This window comes from Salmo trutta, chromosome 34, assembly GCF_901001165.1.
Source record: "Salmo trutta chromosome 34, fSalTru1.1, whole genome shotgun sequence".
Taxonomy (NCBI): Eukaryota; Metazoa; Chordata; class Actinopteri; order Salmoniformes; family Salmonidae; genus Salmo; species Salmo trutta.
The window spans coordinates 4,294,011-4,317,615 of NC_042990.1; the positions used below are offsets into that span (position 1 = coordinate 4,294,011).

The following is a 23,605-nucleotide window of genomic DNA, read 5'->3' on the forward strand; positions in this document are numbered from 1 at the left end:
AAATGAACCTTACCTGGCTGTCGTCAGCCATTATGTGTAGCCCGTTAATTAAGGCTATGCGCCTCTGATACTGCAGCTGTTCTGATAGGCTACTGTAGCTGCTCTGTAACTGTTAAACTAGTCTAATCTAATCTTATCCGTTGAAAACCCGTCAGTGAACCGTCCTCAAACACAATGAACTGATGTCAATATGGACATTAACCTTCACATAAGATATCAAATACATGACGTCAGATATGCCTAGAGGTATTGTTGACTTAATCAGAATACATATCATAGTGTCACAGTACGTGCTGTTGACAGCCTAGCCCCTGAAATCTGTTGTGAATGTATAGTAATGTTTTTACAATTGTATAACTGCATTCATTTTACTGGACCCCATGAAGAGTAGCTGCTGCAGCTAAAGGGGATCCATTATAAATACAAATACAAACCCAATGCACCATGATAATACATGCATCAACTTGTTTTGACATATCACATGGGATATGACAGTTCCTGATTCTGAGATACTGTAAATCAACAGACCTTGAGAGGAGATAAAACAACATCTGTTGATCCATTTCACAGGTTTCTGGTGGTTTCTAAGCATTCTACATGTGTTGGGGAAGGAGGGTGGGATCTCTCCAGAGCATCTAATTACATCAATCATGTCTTGCCATGCATGTGATATGAGATAATGTTATGCACCACGCAAATATACATTGCCTAAGGCTGCAGTGCTATACTCCATGGAGACAGTGCTCATTGTTCATTTTACATGATGGATATATGCTACTCCATTTCATACAATCAATCGTCAATCAATCAGTACAATTTATTTATAAAGCCCTTTTTACATCAGCACATGTCACAAAGTGCTTATTTAGACACCCAGCCTAAAACCCCAAATAGCATGCAATGCAGATTTAGAAGCACGGTGGCTAGGAAAAACTCCCTAGAAAGGCAGGAACCTAGGATGAAACCTAGAGAGGAACCAGGCTCTGAGGGGTGGCTAGTCCTCTTCTGGCTGTGTCGGTGGAGATTATAAGGGTACATGGCCATTAAGGCCAGATTGTTCTTCAAGTACTGTAGTTCAAACGTTCTTCATAGATGACCAGCAGGGTCAAATAATAATGTGGTTATAGAGGGTAAAATAGGTCAGCACCTCAGGAGTAAATGTCAGTTGGCTTTTCATAGCCGAACATTCAGAGGTCGAGACAGCAGGTTTGGTAGAGAGAGAGAGAGGGAGAGAGAGAGGTGGGGGAGAGGGAAAGAGAGAGAGCGAAGATCGAAACTGAAGGTCCATGACAAAGTATCACGTCCGGAGAACACACATGCCTCTTCATGTGATACATGATGTTTGGCTGTGATGTGCGAAGTGTTATCTAATGGGTTTGGTGATTGTTCTGTGTGAAGCCGTATTCTGCATTGCATCATGGAATGTGATGTGAAACCCCTGGGCCTATGGCTGTTGAAGCTACTCCACTGCACTGCTGCTGTGAGCAGGAGTGGGAGAGAAGCCATGCTTTTATTAGACTCTTCTTCTGTCACTCATTCTCCTGCCTCTCCATCTCAAAGGCTGCCAAATATTTTGAAGAGTGGTTAAAGAGGTGGCTGTGTGCACACACACTTCGACTCCAACTCTATTTACAGTGAGGGAAAAAGTATTTGATCCCCTGCTGATTTTGTACGTTTGCCCACTGACAAAGAAATGATCGGTCTATAATTTTAATAGTAGGTTTATTTGAACAGTGAGAGACAGAAAAACAACAAAAATATCCAGAAAAACGCATGTCAAAAATGTTATAAATTGATTTGCATTTTAAATAGGGAAAATTACTCAGATCAAACAAATCAAACCGTTGTAATATAAAGAAGTGTAATATTACCTGTGGAGCGAAGCGAAGTGCGACTGCTCGCTCCAACTAGCAACATGACAGTCAGTCACCTCTAAGCAGGACTCAGTAGAAACGCTATGTGTTGGATTTGTCCATGTCTCGCTAAATTAACCTAGCTACCATAACAGCTGTGGAGAATTTATTCTGCAGTTTTAAGGGATCTCTCTGAAGGTTTTAGATGATACAGTGGAACTTCGTCCTCTGGATGAAGAACTATACATCTCGGCTTGGCTTCATTGCATTATTGCTTGGGAAACGTTGACATGCCCTTTTTGTTGACGGATGGATGAAAATAATGTAATTATAGTATCGTTATACATAGGCTAGCAAGAAAATCCGCATGAGATACCCATAGAACTGAGCCCTGCTCCATTTCAGCACCAGGTCCTGCCCAGGCTCGAAACATTTCAGCACCATGGCACGTTCCCCTGACGCCTAGAAACGTGTCAGCTCTATGCAGCGGACAGCTCCATAATGCTGAAATAGTTAAAGCCCCCTAGAACGTCATTGATTTTAAATTATTCTAAGTGCAAGTGGTTATAATTTATTGCATGTCCTAGTTTTGCAGCTTTGCAACCTCAGAATTATAGCTAATGGATTGCAGCGAGTTACGTTTTTGTGCATGGTGATGAATGAGGATGCTTGATAAACCATAAATTAAACGCAAAAACGTGCACTTACAAATATTTTCGTTTGGCAGAACTTTGACAAGCTATGATCTGTTTTCTAATGACATTGACAATTCATATAGACATTAGACTTAGGCCTAATTGTGACATCATGTGTGTATGACATCTTTGAGGAATGCCCTTGCTTCAGCCAATCGGAATCGAGTATTCAACAATGCTTTGGCATAATTCAAGGACGTTCATATTCACTTCAGTTGTCTGCCGATGGTTCACTGACGTTTTTTCAAAGGAGATATTAGTATTACCTATAAATAGCCTACAACAATAAGCTACACATCATGTCAGACAACAGCAAGGTATGGTTCATTTAGCCTATTTTGAGTTTAGAGGAGAAATTACTAACAGTATAGTAGGTCACTACCACAGCAATAGGTCTCACTGGTTTGATCCATGGACTGAAATCTGACCACTATTGCCATTTTGTTTAAAATAGGAGCGAATAAGTTGTTTTATGAAGTCACAACCTAAGACTGCTATTGACCTCTCATTTATCCACCAGAGCGTGAAATGGGAGGATTCCCCGGATGATCAAAATAAAGTTGTGGAGAATATGAAGGATGAAACAGAGACACATGAGAACAACAAGAACAGGACTGGAGGCAAGGTAAGAAATATGCTGTCCTTTACACATCCTCTGCCTACTTAGGCACAGATCTAGAATTAGTTTACTATCACTAAATCCTAACCTTAAAGCATTAGGAGGAGACGCTACACTGACCTTAGATCTGCTATGAGACCTATAATCTGTTGTCATGTAGGCTAAACGTAAGTCCAGTGGCAGTGCCAAGAAGACTTCCGTGGAGGAGGACAGCAGCATTGGTGCAGGTCCGAGATTACTTCATGTTGGGTGCAGGTTGTGTTCAAATTCATCAGCACTGATCTGAGAAGATAGTATCTATATAGGTGAAAGCAATATAGTGGAGGCCCGCAGAGAGATGTGCTTTTACCTGTCCAGTGCAATCAAATCACTAAAGGTGAAGGAAATTAGATATAAAGTTCAGATTCAACTTTAGATTTCTCTTTGCGGATTCCCAGAGTCTTCTCAGACACCCGGGTGTGGTTTCCGGGAAAGGGGATCTATCATTGAGCAGCTGGAGAAGGAGGCTCAGAGGACTCTAATGCCTTCTCTCAAGATTGGGACATGCTGTGCCCCAATCCTCCTCTCCTTCCTGAGGAGTCTAACTGATGAGCAAGTCCCATGTCTTTCTCCAACCTCACATACAACAACTCTGAATTTATAGTCATAGTGCACCTTCTAACCACAAATGCGATTTCAAACACTACACCTAACCCTAACATCACCGTAACCACACCCCTAACTCTTCCTGTAAATCAAGAACAAAATGGCTCATGTACTTGCTAATAGCTTAATTAAATACACTTTTATTTTCCCTAACATGGCTATCTAGTGACTCCACTAACTCAACACCAGTGTGCAGCTAAAATATGTTTCCTTTCTTTTCTTTTCTCTAGCCAATGGAGAGTGATTCAGCATGGCATGAAAAATAACGTAAGTCTCTCCACATAAGGTTCTGGTCAAAAGTAGTGCGCTATATAGGGAATGGTGTCATGGAATTGCTTGATTGACAAAAACATTACTCTGTTTGTTGGCCATAGCTCACATTCGAGCAGCTCTCCATGCTGTGTCTGAAGATTGTTAAGGTCGTGACCCAGACAGCCCTCCGCATTCTTCTACCAGCGCTAGCTCGTATCATGGGTGTGGACCTGAGGAGTGGGGCAGCCTCCCCAGAATCCCAGTGCTCTCTGACAGGGTCTGAGGATTCCTTAGGCAGTCTGGATGAGCGAGAGAAAAGGCTGCTGATCAGTGAGATGAACTACTGGACTAAGGAGAGGAGGAGGAATGGCAGTGCAGGGTGCCGCCAAAAATCCACTCGCAGAACCTCATCACCATGCTGGTCGCCTAAGAGGTATGTTCACAGCAATATTTCAACTTAATAATTGCAAGACCTGACCCATACTTATCATAAATTATTAACTTGGAATTCATACCTTGTAGTTTGAAGTTCTGGTCAGAAATGTTGCCCCTGAGGGGGTGGGTCCAGGTGAAAGTAATTTTTAACTGGGTTAGCCATAAAGTAATCTATGAATAAATAGATCAGGTACATGCCTTTCAGAATTAATCATATTCTGATGTCGTACAAACATCAAAATCTGGCAAAAACTCGTGTCATTTGGCTTTAGGCTTCTAGAACTACGGTGGTATGAGAAGTAAACCATCATTGCTCTCATTTGATTTTCAAGCTCACTAATGACCCAGATTAGATACCAGCTGGCTGGTCACATTTGCATGGCATAAGTGGCGATTGTGTGTTTATCTTCAAGTTCCCAGACCTCATTGCAGAGTTTGCCAGCAACTAGAGAGGCTCCCCTCATGGAGGAGCCTCTGAAAGCTCTCTTTGGGGTAACGGAAGAGAGCCTCCTGATATCCCTGGTTGAGGGTCACTCCAACCCCACCTCCTCCAGCTCTTCCGAGTTGAGCTATGCTATCGCGGGGGAGGTAGTACACCAGCTTAACTCTGGCCTCTCAGTGGCCATTCAGGCCAGCTCGGGGAGTTGCCCCCCTATGGACAGTCAGGACATAGCAGCAGGCAAGGAGGTCATTCGGGTAGCCTCGGTGCAGATCCTGGCCGAGCTACATTGCCAAACGTCTGAGCCAGAGTGGATAGGGTTTATCGAGCCCCTCATGGACCCTGTGACCGATGATGTGCTGAATGCCATTGTTGGCACAATGGACAAAATGGCACAGGACTACAACATCCTATTGGATCTGGCCAAGAAGATGACAATCTTGGGGTCTAAATTTCTGACCAATCTTCAATGTGACCTTGATGTTGAGTGTCCATCTGGGAAAGAAGGGACCACTCACTTTCTCAAAGAGACTGGATCCTCTAGCAGTGTGGTGTCCAGAAAGCTTCAGACCCTCTCTAGCCCCGACTTTCAGTCTAAAGCCCTCAAGGCGGTGAGCACCATCCTTACAAGGAAAGTCAGCAGCTCTTCTGGCGTGGCTCCTTCCTCTAGGCCTTCTAGTGCTGCTCCTAGCCTTACTGAAGCTCCCCTGAATACCAGCTGCACAGCCCTGACATCTGTAAGCTCCACTGCCACAGTGATTGTTAAGGCATTTGTGGGAGGCATGGAGACGATAGCATCATTTGAAGGCAAATGTGAAGCAGTTGATTGGCCAGTTCCTGTAAATGACCACAAAACAGGGTTTTCACAGAAGATAACCTTCTCTCCAGCCCGCACACTCTATGGCCTTATACGAGCAAAGCTGAGGGACCTTTTAACTCTATCCGCTCGAGAAGAAGGTGTGGCTAAGGATGCTTCTCTTCAGGAGTCTTCAGACACCCTGGAAAAGGCAACTGTTTCAACTGTTGAGGTCCAGTTACCCAGCACCAAACTTAGTAGAGTTCCCAGTGAGAGCCAACCAATACCAGCTCTCTGTCTCTCCAATCTGGATAACAGCACTCAAGAAGTTCTTAGCAGTGTTTTTTCCATCTACAAGTCAGAGTTATCAAAAGTGGAGAGTAAATGCTTGGCCGTTGTCAGTTCATCTGATGAGTCCCTAGATGCTTGTTGGCTTGTTGATGGTGTCCTATCAAAGCTTGATGACTATACTATTTCCCAGTCACCCTCACCCAATGAAGACTTGAGTGTGAGTACTCAATGTTCTCAACTGAGCTCAGAAGAGAGTGTCAGAATCACACAGTCCTCTACTAGTCTGATTCAGAGCATTAAGAAGCTCTCTAGCAATGACTTTCAGACTCAGGCAGAAGAGGCAGTGAGTAAAGTGCTGATGAGATCCAGTCATTCCTTTATCACACAGATCAGCCATACTGGTCTTCAGAAAAGTCTGCAGGCTGGCTTATCATCTAGCTCGCCATCAGAGATTGCCTCCATGTCCTCTCAGAATACAGCCCCTGGATTAGTGGAAACCTTTGTCAAAGGAATGGCGACTATTTTCCAGAAAAATGAGTCCACTGACACTGTGCTCCTGGAAAGAAGTGGGAGAGTTTTGCAGTGCTCCCACGGGGGCTCCCAACTGGATGATACTGAATTGCGTGTTAAAATATCAGAAGAGAAGCTTTGGTCAACAGCTAAGACCATCTGCGTCAATATGAAGAACATACTTAAGGATTTCTTCACAGGGCTGAAGCCATCCGGATCCGAAAGGACAGAAAATGCTTCTTCCAAAGAGACCCTTGGGGAAATCCTGGTTGCTATCCAGAGTGAAATCTCAAACTTAGGGCGAATTAAGGATTCCAGGGAGCTCCTTCAGATCAACGATATGGTAGGAACTATGCTGAAGGAGGTTGAGAAAAGTGAGGATGACAGTGAACAAGTCTGCCAAGACATCCCTAGAACCTGTTCATCTTTGTCCACTTCTTTAAAGGGTCGTAGTTCCTTGTCTAGCTCTTCAAAGGGTCCTAGGTCAGAGTGTGAGTTAGAGATCAACCTCCCTGGCACTCCCATCCCTGACGAAGTGCCTTTTGATCTGACCTGCCCCATCGTCAGGAGCTCCTGCATCGACACTAGGGACTCTAAAATGCCAGAGATTTCTACAAGTGACCTAAGGACAAAGATGATGGCACACACAGATGAACCCCTGCATCGTAACAGTCCAATGACTGACAGCAGCCGACCACCGAGTGCTAAAGCCTCTTTTCGATCCTCCACTACTCCATCTTTCACCAGCAAGGGAACCTCTTTGGTACCAAAGGGAGATGGGATTGACATTGAAGAGGAGGTGAGCATCCCCAGCAGCTCTGGCCATCTGAGGGAGCTCTTAATCTGCCCAGACATCAGCAGTGCCACTGCATTCCCACTGCAGTACTTGATGGACTCCAGCAAAGATGATGTCATCTGTTTGGTCACCGTACTGGTGATAAGGTTGCTATCGAAGATCAGACCCTCAGCCCTAGATGGACCCTTCCAACAGGCACCAGACATGACAGAAACATCTCAGCAACTCATCAGACAAGTCCTGTCTGAGTTCTGTGCTGCATCCAGATTCTCCAGGACACAGGAATATTCCCAGAACCTGCACATCCACAGGGTGTTCAGAGGTATACATAAAAACTTGATGGAGGAGTTTGGCTCTTATAACACCCTGCAAGCAGCTATTTCCTCCCAGGACCCTGCATTTGACAGAGTCCTGGTAAAGTCCTTGACCCAGCAGCTGGTACAGGGACGCAAGGAGGCGTCAAGACCAGCTTCTGCTGCAACAAACCCAGCAGACCAGGCTGAGACAGAGAGGGGGGCTGAGCAGAAAGCAAGAAGGAGCTTCCTTTGCTTTTCAATGACCAAACTCAGGATCAACTTCAAGGTATAGCAGGGAGTTAGCATTTGTTTTTTGTTCCAGTTAGGTGCTGATGTTATTGATGTGGCTATGATAAGACAAATATATGAGATAAATATGTTTTTATTCATCACTAAATTGTTGCCTTGGATTCAGAAGTGTTCCATTTCTTTATATATTCTCTGTACCATTTTCTTTACCTTTCTCCTGTTAGCGTTCCAAGAGAGGAAACAAAAAGGACTGCCATTCAGTCCAGGAACAGACTGAGATTCCCTCTACTGATGGACATTGCATAGGTAAGGATGTTTTAGAGCTCTCCTATAGCTTGTAGTTTTGTTTAGGTGTGTGTTAGAAACATAGAGTATGCCTAACAAACTCATTGCACTGTTATTTATCAAAGTTATTATACTGTATTTCTCTCTTTCTCTCTTTCTCTTTCTCTCTTTCTCTCTTTCTCTCTTTCTTTCTTTCTTTCTTTCTTTCTTTCTTTCTCTCTTTCTTTCTTTCTTTCTTTCTTTCTTTCTCTCTTTCTTTCTTTCTTTCTTTCTTTCTCTCTTTCTTTCTTTCTCTCTTTCTCTTGTGTTTCTCCATTTCTCTTGTGTTTCTAGCTCCACACATTGAGGCTCATGGTGCTGAATCTCCAGTTGGAGAGGTTTCTCCCTCCATATCTCAGCCTATCAAAAAAAAAAATCCTTGATTGTCAGGGTCTTTTCAGCAATGATGAAGCCATTCAGGCGCTTCACCAAGAAGAACCTGTAACCTGTTACGCTGCATGAAGACCTACTTTTGTAACAGCAAGACTTTTGACGAGGAATTTCTGCATGTCTACCCTTTCAAAGTCTATTTGATCAAATAAATGCAAATTGTTTTACAAGTGTTTTGGATGATTGGTAGCACTGAAGCAGCTTTTCTCAGAGAAATGCACTAGTTCCCCCTTGGTTACACATTTATTGTGCAGTTTTTGAGTTAGCAGGACTTGGGGCGGCAGATAGCCTTGTGGTTAGAGCGTTGGGTCAGCAACCGAGAGGTTGCTAGATCAAATCCCTGAGCTGACAAGGTAAAAATCTGTTGTTCTGCCCCTGAACAAGGCAGTGTTCCTAGGCTGCCACTGTAAATAAGAATTTGTTCATAACAACTTGTCTTGTAAAATAAATAAAATAACCAGAGCTTGTCTCTAATACAATAGTTGCTGCATAGACCGTCAGATAACCAGATGTTCTCAATTTAGTTAGATGACAGTTCCTGATTCTGAGATACTGTAAATCAACAGACCTTGAGAGGAGATAAAACCACATCTGTTGATCAATTTCACAGGTTTCTGGTGGTTTCTAAGCATTCTACATGTGTTGGGGAAGGAGGGTGGGATCTCTCCAGAGCATCTAATTACATCAATCATGTCTTGCCATGCATGTGATATGAGATAATGTTATGCACCACGCAAATATACATTGCCTAAGGCTGCAGTGCTATACTCCATGGAGACAGTGCTCATTGTTCATTTTACATGATGGATATATGCTAATCCATTTCATACAATCAATCATCAATCAATCAGTACAATTTATTTATAAAGCCCTTTTTACATCAGCAGTTGTCACAAAGTGCTTATTTAGACACCCAGCCTAAAATCCCAAATAGCATGCAATGCAGATTTAGAAGCACGGTGGCTAGGAAAAACTCCCTAGAAAAGCAGGAACCTAGGAAGAAACCTAGAGAGGAACCAGGCTCTGAGGGGTGGCTAGTCCTCTTCTGGCTGTGCCGGTGGAGATTATAAGCGTACATGACCATTAAGGCCAGATTGTTCTTCAAGTACTGTAGTTCAAACATTCTTCATAGATGACCAGGAGGGTCAAATAATAATGTGGTTATAGAGGGTGAAACAGGTCAGCACCTCAGGAGTAAATGTCAGTTGGCTTTTCATAGCCGAACATTCAGAGGTCGAGAGTCGAGAGAGAGAGAGAGATTTAAATCATCTTTATTGGGTCTGGGAGCCCACCATACAATAAATACTCATACAAAAAACACAGTTACACATCAATTAAAAACACAACTCCAATTCCTCCTCCACAGTAACTATACACAACAGCCTCTAAATACCCCATATACTCATAAACAGATCAATATTGTTGACCAGTTTATAATAGGCAAACTCAGCCCTCAGTCTCGCTGCCAACATTCCCTCCAGCATTCCCACCACATCAACAGACCCCTGTCCCCGAATACTGTTCTTTCGGGTCTTCCATATCGCTAATTTTGCTGCCCCTAACACAAAATTAAGCAACACAACTACACCCTTTCGACTGAACCTGTACTTTGGCCCAAATATATACAGTTGGGAAGAAAAAACCTCTCCCAACGTTGAGAACCAATTTGTGATCAGGTCAATCATCCCGACCAACCTGGGACACTGTAAAAACATATGTGCCAGAGTTTCAGACTCAGCACAAAATGGACACCCCTCCCCAACAGTAGGGTCCAGGTGTACCAGATGCATGTTAGTGGCTATAGCTCCGTGTACTATCCTCCATTGGAGGTCAGCTGTCCTCTTATCAATAGGCAGTTTGTACAGTGATCGCCAACAGCCTTTTGGGGAGGCACCTGGACCAAGCACACCCGCCCACCTTGTCAATTTTACCCCTTCCAGGGAAGATGCATGGGACACCTTTACACATACTCTGTACATGGCCTTCTTTCCCACCTCCTTGAACTCCCCCAGCTCCGGGGTATCGAAAGAAAGCAGCATCCCCACGTCCTCCACGAATGCCCCCGCTGCAGCACTAACAATCAGTGCAGGGAACACATAATCCAGACCCTCCTTCCACCGATCACAATTGGAAATGTCAGTCACATACTGCAGATGAAGCACTGGCAGGGAGTCACAGACCTCATCGACGACCTTCCTCAGTAGGCGAGATGATCGGATCCCCGCTCTTTCTCCCAGCTCCTCCAACGATCTATTCCTGTTCCGCATCAGATGACCCAGTTTAGTACACCCCACGCCTAACAGGCATGAACGTAGGCTAGCTGAACCCAGAACACGGGACTGGATGGCAGTGTTGTGAAAAAGAGGCTCTTCAAAAAGCCACATCCCTGGTGGCGTGCCGGCCTTACGAGACTTCACAAAAACTCTCCAAGCCTGCATAACAGACTCATAAAATGGAGTCAGGCCAGGCAAATCACCCCCCTCCAGCTTTAAGAGGAAAAGGTGCTTATCTAAGCCCAAACAGCCCGCTCTCCTCATCAATATATAGGCTGTGTCGACCCAGCTAGAACTGTCTCTGTACAACAGCCTCTGGGCTGCATGAAGCCGGAAAGCCATGATCCTAGAGGAAATATCCACCAAGCCTTGCCCACCCTCGTGTAGTGGCAGGTACAGGGCTGCAGCTTTTATCCAGTGTTGTCCAGACCAGAAGAAATTGACAAGGGTCCTCTGAAGCTCTTGAATCAGACCCTTTGGTGGCTGTAAAATCATTAGTCTGTGCCACAGGGTAGAGGCAGCAAGATTATTAGCTACCAGTACCCTTCCCCTATAAGACAGCTGGGGCAGCACCCATTTCCATCTTGACAGTCTGGCACACACTTTCTCCACTACACCCTCCCAGTTCTTTTTCTGAAAGACATCGGAGCCTAGAAAAACCCCCAAAGTCTTCATCCCATCTCTGCCCCACTGAAGTCCCCCTGGTAACCGTGGAGCAGACCCCATCTGAAGCTGACCTGCCCACAGCGCTTCACTCTTTCCCCAATTGACTCTAGCTGAGGAGGCCCCCTCATACACCTTTAGAGCGTTTGAGAGAACCTTAACATCCTCAGCCCCTATAATAAAAACTGTCACGTCATCTGCATATGCAGACAGTGCTATCGTGGGACCCTTCATTACACCTGGCACAGAGAAACCAGTAAGCCTCGCTCTTAAAAAACAAAGCATTGGTTCAATCGCCAGACTGTATAACTGCCCTGAAATTGGGCATCCCTGCCTGATGCCCCTTTGGACAGGGATGGGGCAGCTCAAACCACCCCCCACCTTCACCATACACGAGGCTCCAGCATACAGTAAATTCATCCACGACAAAAAAACATCCCCAAACCCAAAGGCTTTCATTGTTTTAAACAAGTACTGGTGGTCCACACGGTCAAAAGCCTTCTCCTGATCCAACGAAAGTAAACCCACATTTACATCAGACAGTTTACAAATGTCTAAAACATCTCTTATCAGAAACAAATTGTCAACAATAGAGCGATCAGGTACACAGCAAGACTGGTCCTTGTGGACCAACAATCCCAGATACTCTTTCAACCTGTTTGAGAGACATTTAGAAACAATTTTATATTCTGCGCACAGCAACGCAACAGGTCTCCAATTTTTTAAGAGAGCCAAATCCCCCTTTTTTGGCAATAATGAAAGCACCGCACGTTGACAGGATACAGGAAGAGAACCCTCATGAAAAGATTCACACATCACCTCATAAAAATCCTCTCCAATAGACCCCCAAAAGTGTTTATAAAACTCAGATGGTAAACCATCAATGCCAGGGGCTCGGCCTGTTGAGAGCTGCATAACTGCTGTGGACAGCTCTTGCAGTGTAATGTCAGAGTCCAATGCGACTCTCTGCTCAGGTCCCAATTGAGGAAGACCGTGTAGCAACTGTTCAGTACACAGAGAGTCACAATCCTCCGCCTTATAGAGGGCAGAGTAGAAATCTACGGCATGTTGACGCATTTCCCTGTCATCTGTGGTCACCTTCCCATCAGGCAGACGAAGGCAGACCATCTGTTTACGTTGCAGTGTCGATTGTCCTAGGTTAAAAAAGAAAGCACTAGGAGCATCCATGTCCTTGAGGGAAGCGAACCGAGACCTAATCAAGGCACCCTTCACTCTTTCATGCAGAAACAATCTCAGTTCATGTCTCTTGTCCTGTAAATTCATGACTAATCCAGGGTCGTTCTGAGTGAGCAGCTTCAATTCAATAGATTTGATGTCCTGTTCAAGGGCCTTGATAGTCTCTTTGACTTCAATTCGAGACAGAGCAGTATACTGTTGACAAAATAATCGTATTTGGGCCTTCCCAACCTCCCACCATTGTCTCAAGGACTCAAAATGTCCTTTTGTAACCCTCCATTTTTCCCAAAACAACAAAAACCTTTCACAAAACATGACATCATGTAACAATTTAACATTAAAATACCAGTACGATGATGACCTTCGTGGACAGGACAAATGAATATCAACAGTAACAAAATGGTGATCAGAGAAACCCACAGGAGTAATATCACACCTTCCAACCCTACTACAGTATTGATCAGACACATACAACCTGTCTAACCTTGCTGCACTGACACGACCTTCATTAACTTTTAGCCATGTGTACTGCCTAACTTTTGCATTCCTGACTCTCCACACATCAGAAAGCTCAAACTCAGTTAGTAGACCAGACAGGCAAGTGGCTGACCGCAGGTGAGGTTCTTCAGCGGTGCGATCAACAGTAAAATCCACTGTACAGTTCCAGTCCCCCCCTAAAACCATACAACCCTCTTGGTCACACTGTCTTAAAGTTTCCTTTATTTTGTCAAATACAGCAATACGCTCTGTACCCTCATTAGGAGCATATACATTCCAAAAAAAAAAAAAAAAAACATAACCTCCGCCTTGACCAATAAAACCCGACCCTTGACAATCTCTGTTGTAGATACCACAGTTACCCCTAAGCCTGAAGAAAACAAGATTGCCACCCCAGCACTGAAATTTGTACCATGACTGAGTATATGCTGCCCCTCCCACCACATACCCCAGTCAACCTTATTTTCCTCATCACTGTGTCTCCTGTAGAAAAACTACATTAAGCCTTTTCTGTTTTATTATTTCTAATACCCAAGCCCTCTTATTCCTGTCCCTTCCACCATTAATATTGAGAGAACCTACCCTTAGTACCTCCATATAGAAAAGAGAAAGGAAAAGCAGAAGAAACCACAGAGAAACCAAAGAGAAAAAAGAAGACACCCTATGAAGCATGATCAACATCGTTTAAATTTTCTCTTACCCTGACCACGTTTCCCACCACCTTTTGCTGCTGTGACAGCAGTAACAAATTTCCTCAAGCGAAACCGCTTCTTCTCACTTAACTGGTCGAACCCCACCGTCTTCTGTAACATCACAGCTGACCTCACAAACTTATCAACATCAAAATATTCTGCCAATTTGACAGATTTCCCAAAAGTCTGATCCAAAAACCTATTTACCTCCTCTAGATCATAAATTGAGTCGTCACCAGCTGCTATCATACCAATAGAGATATCCATATCCTGCTCCTCCTCAACTGAGTCCACAGACCCCTGACTCGCTTCTAATACATCCCTTTCATCACTCCCCACTTGCAGCCCATCACTCGTACCAGGCATCTCCTCCACTACCTGGGAAACTAGCCCCACCTGAACCTTATTAGTCGTAGTGGACATCTCCTCCACTACCTGGGAATTTCATCACTCCCCACTTGCAGCCCATCACTCGTACCAGGCATCTCCTCCACTACCTGGGAAACTAGCCCCACCTGAACCTTATTAGTCGTAGTGGACATCTCCTCCACTACCTGGGAAACTAACCCCACCTGAACCCTATTACTGGTAGTGGGCATCTCTTCCACTACCTGGGAGACTAGCTCCACCTGAAACCTATTACTCGTAGTGGGCATATCCTCCACTACCTGGGAGTCTAGCTCCACATGAACCCCCTCCTGTACTCCATTACTCATAGTGGGCATCTCCTCCACTACCTGGGAGTCTAGCTCCACATGAACCCCCTCCTGTACCCCGTTACTCATAGTGGGCATCTCCTCCACTACCTGGGAGACTAGCTCCATATGAACCACCTCCTGTACCCCAGCACTCGTACTGGGCACCTCCTCACCAATCTGAGGAACTGGCTCTTCAGATCTATCCTTGCTTTCTACAACAAAATGTTTCTGCTGCATAACATTTCCCTCTAACACAAGTTGCAACTCCGTGTCCTCAACATGGATAACTTGTTCCTCAGCAGCAGTTGCTTGTGGCTGCTCAACCACTGTCGGCCCACCTCTCCCTACATCAGTGGGCCCAGGCGTTACGAGGACCACCTGCGCCCCTCCCTCTGCTTTCTCCCTTTTCGGGCAAGCATGTCGCTTATGACCAACATCCCCACACTCAAAACACCGTTGACTACCCGTACTAGCATAAGCCATATACAATCTATTGTCATACTTGACTTTAAACGCTAACTCCAAAGTCTGCTCCGGTGAGTCCAAAAACATAAACACCTGTCGCCGAAAAGACATAACCTGTTTCAACGCCGGGTGTTTGCAACCCAACGGGACAACCTTAATTGAACTTGCAAACTTCCCAAAGCGCAATAACTCGCGCTCCAATAGCTCATTTGGAATAAACGGAGGTACATTTGAAATCGTTACCCTTGTTGACGGAGAAAAAAGCGGCGTAACTTGAATAAACATTCCTTTAAGAAGTACGCCTTGCTCAACCATACGATTAACAAGACACACTTCTTTAAGAAAAACCACCACCGCTTTATTCATCCGTGATGCATAAGCAACATTCTCATATCCTACCTTCTCTCCCACGGCGACCAGAAACTCCTCCACCGTGACAGTAGCTTCAGTAACACACCTAAAGCCGTGCCAAAGTGACAGGGACGGCATCTCCATTCGGGCTGCCATCCCCGCCAAAAACAGGGTAATTTCGATACGAAAACAAAATACTTAATTCTACCACAACAAACAAATAATAACCTTAATCATGCACAGAAGAAAACAAAGAATGCCACCAAGAAAGAGAAAACCTAAAGAAAGTTCTGAATATCTAACTCTACACAACACACGCACTCCCTTGCTCAAACAATTCCCAGCATGCACCAAACACTCCCAGCATAGAGAGAGAGAGAGAGAGAGAGAGAGAGAGAGAGAGAGAGAGATCGAAACTGAAGGTCCATGACAAAGTATCACGTCCGGAGAACACACATGCCTCTTCATGTGATACATGATGTTTGGCTGTGATGTGCGAAGTGTTATCTAATGGGTTTGGTGATTGTTCTGTGTGAAGCCGTATTCTGCATTGCATCATGGAATGTGATGTGAAATCCCTGGGCCTATGGCTGTTGAAGCTACTCCACTGCACTGCTGCTGTGAGCAGGAGTGGGAGAGGAGCCATGCTTTTATTAGACTCTTCTTCTGTCACTCATTCTCCTGCCTCTCCATCTCAAAGGCTGCCAAATATTTTGAAGAGTGGTTAAAGAGGTGGTTGTGTGCACACACACTTAGACTCCAACTCTATTTACAGTGAGGGAAAAAGTATTTGATCCCCTGCTGATTTTGTACGTTTGCCCACTGACAAAGAAATGATCAGTCTATAATTTTAATGGTAGGTTTATTTGAACAGTGAGAGACAGAATAACAACAAAAAAATCCAGGAAAACGCATGTCAAAAATGTTATAAATTGATTTGCATTTTAAATAGGGAAATAAGTATTTGACCCCTCTGCAAAACATGACTTAGTACTTGGTGGCAAAACCCTTGTTGGCAATCACAGAGGTCAGACCTTTCTTGTAGTTGGCCACCAGGTTTGCACACATCTCAGGAGGGATTTTGTCCCACTCCTCTTTGCAGATCTTCTCCAAGTCATTAAGGTTTTGAGGCTGACGTTTGGCAACTCGAACCTTCAGCTCCTTCCACAGATTTTCTATGGGATTAAGGTCTGGAGACTGGCTAGGCCACTCTAGGACCTTAATGTGCTTCTTCTTGAGCCACTCCTTTGTTGCCTTGGCCGTGTGTTTTGGGTCATTGTCATGCTGGAATACCCATCCACGACCTATTTTCAATGCCCTGGCTAAGGGAAGGTTCTCACCCAAGATTTGACGGTACGTGGCCCCGTCCATCGTCCCTTTGATGCGGTGAAGTTGTCCTGTCCCCTTAGCAGAAAAACACCCCCAAAGCATAATGTTTCCACCTCCATGTTTGAAGGTGGGGATGGTGCTCTTGGGGTCATAGGCAGCATTCCTCCTCCTCCAAACACGGCGAGTTGAGTTGATGCCAAAGAGCTCCATTTTGGTCTCATCTGACCACAACACTTTCACCCAGTTGTCCTCTGAATCATTCAGATGTTCATTGGCAAACTTCAGACGGGCATGTATATGTGCTTTCTTGAGCAGGGGGACCTTGCGGGCGCTGCAGGATTTCAGTCCTTCACGGCGTAGTGTGTTACCAATTGTTTTCTTGGTGACTATGGTCCCAGCTGCCTTGAGATCATTGACAAGATCCTCCTGTGTAGTTCTGGGCTGATTCCTCACCGTTCTCATGATCATTGCAACTCCACGAGGTGAGATCTTGCATGGAGCCCCAGGCCGAGGGAGATTGACAGTTCTTTTGTGTTTCTTCCATTTGCGAATAATCGCACCAACTGTTGTCACATTCTCACCAAGCTGCTTGACGATGGTCTTGTAGCCCATTCCAGCCTTGTGTAGGTCTACAATCTTGTCCCTGACATCCTTGGAGAGCTCTTTGGTCTTGGCCATGGTGGAGAGTTTGGAATCTGATTGATTGATTGCTTCTGTGGACAGGTGTCTTTTATACAGGTAACAAGGTGAGATTAGGAGCACTCCCTTTAAGAGTGTGCTCCTAATCTCAGCTCGTTACCTGTATAAAAGACACCTGGTAGCCAGAAATCGTTCTGACTGAGAGGGGGTCAAATACTTATTTCCCTATTTAAAATGCAAATCAATTTATAACATTTTTGACATGCGTTTTTCCTGGATATTTTTGTTGTTATTCTGTATCTCACTGTTCAAATAAACCTACTATTAAAATTATAGACTGATCATTTCTTTGTCAGTGGGCAAACGTACAAAATCAGCAGGGGATCAAATACTTTTTCCCCTCACTGTATAGGTTTGTCTTATTCCAGAATACACCCATAATTGTTATCCACACAGTAGGGTTCTATGTTTTCCACTCTGTGATTAAAAGTAGTTCTCAGAATAGAGCATTTTTGAATTGCTAATTATGTTTGTTATTATGTAATATAAGGGGCATGCATCAAGATCTAAAGCATGGCAGATTGAGCTGCTGTGGAGTGTTGTGCTACTTGGGCCTCTAGTTCCTATGCAGGCTACAACATGTTACCAGAAGAATACGTTCAGGAAATGTAGTATTCTTATATTTTATAGAGTACATTTACAGTGCAAAACCAGTGGCATGTCGTCAGTAAAGATTGAAAAAGGTAAGGGGCCTAAACAGCTACCCTGGGAAATTCCTGATTCTACCTTGATTATGTTTGAGAGGCTTCCATTAAAGAACACCCTCTGTTTTATGTTAGACAAGTAACTGTTTATCCACATTATAGCATGAGTGGCTTTGTTTGACCGCTCTACCATAAAGGCCTGATTGGTGGAGTGCTGTAGAGATGGTTGTCCTTCTGGAAGGTTCTCACACCTCCACAGAGGAAGTCCGGAGCTCAGAGTGACCATCAGGTTCTTGGTCACCTCTCAGACCAAAGCCCTTCTCCCCCAATTGCTCAGTTTGGCCTGGCGGCCAGCTCTAGGAAGAGTCTTGGTGGTTCCAAACTTCTTCCGTTTAAGAATGATGGAGGCCATTGTGTTCTTGGGGACCTTCAATATTGCAGAAATGTTTTGGTACCCTTCACCAGATCTGTGCCTTGACACAATCATGTCTCTGAGCTCTACGGACAATTCCTTCGACTTCATGGCTTGGTTTTTGCTCTGACATACACTCTCAACTGCTGGAGCTTATATATTCAACATACAGAAAACATCTCAGAGGGTTGATCTAGCTGCAGATAGCTAATTCTCCTCTATGTGTTTTCCCCTTGCTGCTAATAAGCTCTTATCAATCTAACTAAATTAATAGAGAACATCTGGTTATCTGACGGTCTATGCAGCAACTATTGTATTAGAGACAAGCTCTGGTTATTTGATTTATTTTACAAGACAAGTTGTTAAGAACAAATTCTTATTTACAGTGGCAGCCTAGGAACAGTGGGTTAACTGCCTTGTTCAGGGACAGAACAACAGATTTTTACCTTGTCAGCTCAGGGATTTGATCTAGCAACCTCTCGGTTGCTGCTCTAACCACAAGGCTATCTGCCGCCCCAAGTCCTGCCAACTCAAAAACTGCACAATAAATGTGTAACCAAGGGGGAACTAGTGCATTTCTCTGAGAAAAGCTGCTTCGGTGCTACCAATCATCCAAACACTTGAAACTCTTGTAAAATAATTTGCATTTATTTGATCAAATAGACTTTGAAAGGGTAGACATGCAGAAATTCCTCTTGTCAAAACACTTGCTGTTACAAAAGTAGTTCTTCATGCAGCGTAACAGGTTACAGGTTCTTCTTGGTGAAGCGCCTGAATGGCTTCATCATTGCTGAAAAGACCCTGACAATCAAGGATTGTTTTTTGATAGGCTGAGATATGGAGGGAGAAACCTCTCCAGCTGGAGATTCAGCACCATGAGCCTCAATGTGTGGAGCTAGAAACACAAGAGAAATGGATGGGGAGAGAGAGAGAGAGAGAGAGAGAGAGAGAAATACAGTATAATAACTTTGATAAATAACAGTGCAATGAGTTTGGTAGGCATACTCTATGTTTCTAACACACACCTAAACAAAACTACAAGCTATAGCAGAGCTCTAAAACATCCTTACCTATGCAATGTCCATCAGTAGAGGTAATCTCAGTCTGTTCCTGGACTGAATGGCAGTCCTTTTTGTTTCTCTCTTGGAACGCTAACAGGAGAAAGGTAAAGAGAATGGTACAGAGAATGAATAATAAATAAATGGAACACTTCTGAATCCAAGGCAACAATTTAGTGATGAATAAAAACATATTTATCTCATATATTTGTCTTATCATAGCCACATCAATAACATCAGCACCTAACTGGAACAAAAAACAAATGCTAACTCCCTGCTATACCTTGAAGTTGATCCTGAGTTTGGTCATTGAAAAGCAAAGGAAGCTCCTTCTTGCTTTCTGCTCAGCCCCCCTCTCTGTCTCAGCCTGGTCTGCTGGGTTTGTTGCAGCAGAAGCTGGTCTTGACGCCTCCTTGCGTCCCTGTACCAGCTGCTGGGTCAAGGACTTTACCAGGACTCTGTCAAATGCAGGGTCCTGGGAGGAAATAGCTGCTTGCAGGGTGTTATAAGAGCCAAACTCCTCCATCAAGTTTTTATGTACACCTCTGAACACCCTGTGGATGTGCAGGTTCTGGGAATATTCCTGTGTCCTGGAGAATCTGGATGCAGCACAGAACTCAGACAGGACTTGTCTGATGAGTTGCTGAGATGTTTCTGTCATGTCTGGTGCCTGTTGGAAGGGTCCATCTAGGGCTGAGGGTCTGATCTTCGATAGCAACCTTATCACCAGTACGGTGACCAAACAGATGACATCATCTTTGCTGGAGTCCATCAAGTACTGCAGTGGGAATGCAGTGGCACTGCTGATGTCTGGGCTGATTAAGAGCTCCCTCAGATGGCCAGAGCTGCTGGGGATGCTCACCTCCTTCTCTTCAATGTCAATCCCATCTCCCTTTGGTACCAAAGAGGTTCCCTTGCTGGTGAAAGATGGAGTAGTGGAGGATCGAAAAGAGGCTTTAGCACTCGGTGGTCGGCTGCTGTCAGTCATTGGACTGTTACGATGCAGGGGTTCATCTGTGTGTGCCATCATCTTTGTCCTTAGGTCACTTGTAGAAATCTCTGGCATTTTAGAGTCCCTGGTGTCGATGCAGGAGCTCCTGACGATGGGGCAGGTCAGATCAAAAGGCACTTCGTCAGGGATGGGAGTGCCAGGGAGGTTGATCTCTAACTCACACTCTGACCTAGGACCCTTTGAAGAGCTAGACAAGGAACTACGACCCTTTCAAAGAAGTGGACAAAGATGAACAGGTTCTAGGGATGTCTTGGCAGACTTGTTCACTGTCATCCTCACTTTTCTCAACCTCCTTCAGCATAGTTCCTACCATATCGTTGATCTGAAGGAGCTCCCTGGAATCCTTAATTCGCCCTAAGTTTGAGATTTCACTCTGGATAGCAACCAGGATTTCCCCAAGGGTCTCTTTGGAAGAAGCATTTTCTGTCCTTTCGGATCCGGATGGCTTCAGCCCTGTGAAGAAATCCTTAAGTATGTTCTTCATATTGACGCAGATGGTCTTAGCTGTTGACCAAAGCTTCTCTTCTGATATTTGAACACTCAATTCAGTATCATCCAGTTGGGAGCCCCCGTGGGAGCACTGCAAAACTCTCCCACTTCTTTCCAGGAGCACAGTGTCAGTGGACTCATTTTTCTGGAAAATAGTCGCCATTCCTTTGACAAAGGTTTCCACTAATCCAGGGGCTGTATTCTGAGAGGACATGGAGGCAATCTCTGATGGCGAGCTAGATGATAAGCCAGCCTGCAGACTTTTCTGAAGACCAGTATGGCTGATCTGTGTGATAAAGGAATGACTGGATCTCATCAGCACTTTACTCACTGCCTCTTCTGCCTGAGTCTGAAAGTCATTGCTAGAGAGCTTCTTAATGCTCTGAATCAGACTAGTAGAGGACTGTGTGATTCTGACACTCTCTTCTGAGCTCAGTTGAGAACATTGAGTACTCACACTCAAGTCTTCATTGGGTGAGGGTGACTGGGAAATAGTATAGTCATCAAGCTTTGATAGGACACCATCAACAAGCCAACAAGCATCTAGGGACTCATCAGATGAACTGACAACGGCCAAGCATTTACTCTCCACTTTTGATAACTCTGACTTGTAGATGGAAAAAAACACTGCTAAGAACTTCTTGAGTGCTGTTATCCAGATTGGAGAGACAGAGAGCTGGCATTGGTTGGCTCTCACTGGGAACTCTACTAAGTTTGGTGCTGGGTAACTGGACCTCAACAGTTGAAACAGTTGCCTTTTCCAGGGTGTCTGAAGACTCCTGAAGAGAAGCATCCTTAGCCACACCTTCTTCTCGAGCGGATAGAGTTAAAAGGTCCCTCAGCTTTGCTCGTATAAGGCCATAGAGTGTGCGGGCTGGAGAGAAGGTTATCTTCTGTGAAAACCCTGTTTTGTGGTCATTTACAGGAACTGGCCAATCAACTGCTTCACATTTGCCTTCAAATGATGCTATCGTCTCCATGCCTCCCACAAATGCCTTAACAATCACTGTGGCAGTGGAGCTTACAGATGTCAGGGCTGTGCAGCTGGTATTCAGGGGAGCTTCAGTAAGGCTAGGAGCAGCACTAGAAGGCCTAGAGGAAGGAGCCACGCCAGAAGAGCTGCTGACTTTCCTTGTAAGGATGGTGCTCACCGCCTTGAGGGCTTTAGACTGAAAGTCGGGGCTAGAGAGGGTCTGAAGCTTTCTGGACACCACACTGCTAGAGGATCCAGTCTCTTTGAGAAAGTGAGTGGTCCCTTCTTTCCCAGATGGACACTCAACATCAAGGTCACATTGAAGATTGGTCAGAAATTTAGACCCCAAGATTGTCATCTTCTTGGCCAGATCCAATAGGATGTTGTAGTCCTGTGCCATTTTGTCCATTGTGCCGACAATGGCATTCAGCACATCATCGGTCACAGGGTCCATGAGGGGCTCGATAAACCCTACCCACTCTGGCTCAGACGTTTGGCTCTGTAGCTCGGCCAGGATCTGCACCGAGGCTACCCGAATGACCTCCTTGCCTGCTGCTATGTCCTGACTGTCCATAGGGGGGCAACTCCCCGAGCTGGCCTGAATGGCCACTGAGAGGCCAGAGTTAAGCTGGTGTACTACCTCCCCCGCGATAGCATAGCTCAACTCGGAAGAGCTGGAGGAGGTGGGGTTGGAGTGACCCTCAACCAGGGATATCAGGAGGCTCTCTTCCGTTACCCCAAAGAGAGCTTTCAGAGGCTCCTCCATGAGGGGAGCCTCTCTAGTTGCTGGCAAACTCTGCAATGAGGTCTGGGAACTTGAAGATAAACACACAATCACCACTTATGCCATGCAAATGTGACCAGCCAGCTGGTATCTAATCTGGGTCATTAGTGAGCTTGAAAATCAAATGAGAGCAATGATGGTTTACTTCTCATACCACCGTAGTTCTAGAAGCCTAAAGCCAACTGACACGAGTTTTTGCCAGATTTTGATGTTTGTACGACATCAGAATATGATTAATTCTGAAAGGCATGTACCTGATCTATTTATTCATAGATTACTTTATGGCTAACCCAGTTCAAAATTACTTTCACCTGGACCCACCCCCTCAGGGGCAACATTTCTGACCAGAACTTCAAACTACAAGGTATGAATTCCAAGTTAATAATTTATGATAAGTATGGGTCAGGTCTTGCAATTATTAAGTTGAAATATTGCTGTGAACATACCTCTTAGGCGACCAGCATGGTGATGAGGTTCTGCGAGTGGATTTTTTGGCGGCACCCTGCACTGCCATTCCTCCTCCTCTCCTTAGTCCAGTAGTTCATCTCACTGATCAGCAGCCTTTTCTCTCGCTCATCCAGACTGCCTAAGGAATCCTCAGACCCTGTCAGAGAGCACTGGGATTCTGGGGAGGCTGCCCCACTCCTCAGGTCCACACCCATGATACGAGCTAGCGCTGGTAGGAGAATGCGGAGGGCTGTCTGGGTCACGACCTTAACACCTTCAGACACAGCATGGAGAGCTGCTCGAATGTGAGCTATGGCCAACAAACATAGTA

General features: G+C 44.9%; 3 protein-coding genes across 3 annotated transcripts; 1 reads left to right on the top strand and 2 right to left on the bottom strand.

Moving 5' to 3' along the window:
- The first annotated feature begins 2,282 nt into the window (after positions 1-2,282).
- On the top strand, positions 2,283-7,663 carry LOC115173136 (uncharacterized). Its single transcript, XM_029731071.1, has 9 exons — positions 2,283-2,865; positions 3,069-3,173; positions 3,328-3,394; positions 3,605-3,758; positions 4,043-4,079; positions 4,187-4,497; positions 4,913-5,675; positions 6,981-7,469; positions 7,598-7,663. The coding sequence occupies exons 1-9, from the start codon at positions 2,848-2,850 to the stop codon at positions 7,661-7,663; spliced, it is 2,010 nt and encodes a 669-aa protein (XP_029586931.1). The 5' UTR covers positions 2,283-2,847.
- An 11,475-nt stretch (positions 7,664-19,138) lies between these two features.
- Positions 19,139-21,065, bottom strand: LOC115173137 (uncharacterized). Its single transcript, XM_029731072.1, has 4 exons — positions 20,892-21,065; positions 19,853-20,788; positions 19,582-19,662; positions 19,139-19,406 (listed from the first exon to the last, which is right to left on the bottom strand). The coding sequence occupies exons 1-3, from the start codon at positions 21,063-21,065 to the stop codon at positions 19,582-19,584; spliced, it is 1,191 nt and encodes a 396-aa protein (XP_029586932.1). The 3' UTR covers positions 19,139-19,406.
- Positions 20,805-23,302, bottom strand: LOC115173362 (uncharacterized). Its single transcript, XM_029731368.1, has 2 exons — positions 23,274-23,302; positions 20,805-22,858 (listed from the first exon to the last, which is right to left on the bottom strand). The coding sequence occupies exon 2, from the start codon at positions 22,807-22,809 to the stop codon at positions 21,652-21,654; it is 1,158 nt and encodes a 385-aa protein (XP_029587228.1). The 5' UTR covers positions 22,810-22,858; positions 23,274-23,302; the 3' UTR covers positions 20,805-21,651.
- Positions 23,303-23,605: the final 303 nt, after the last annotated feature.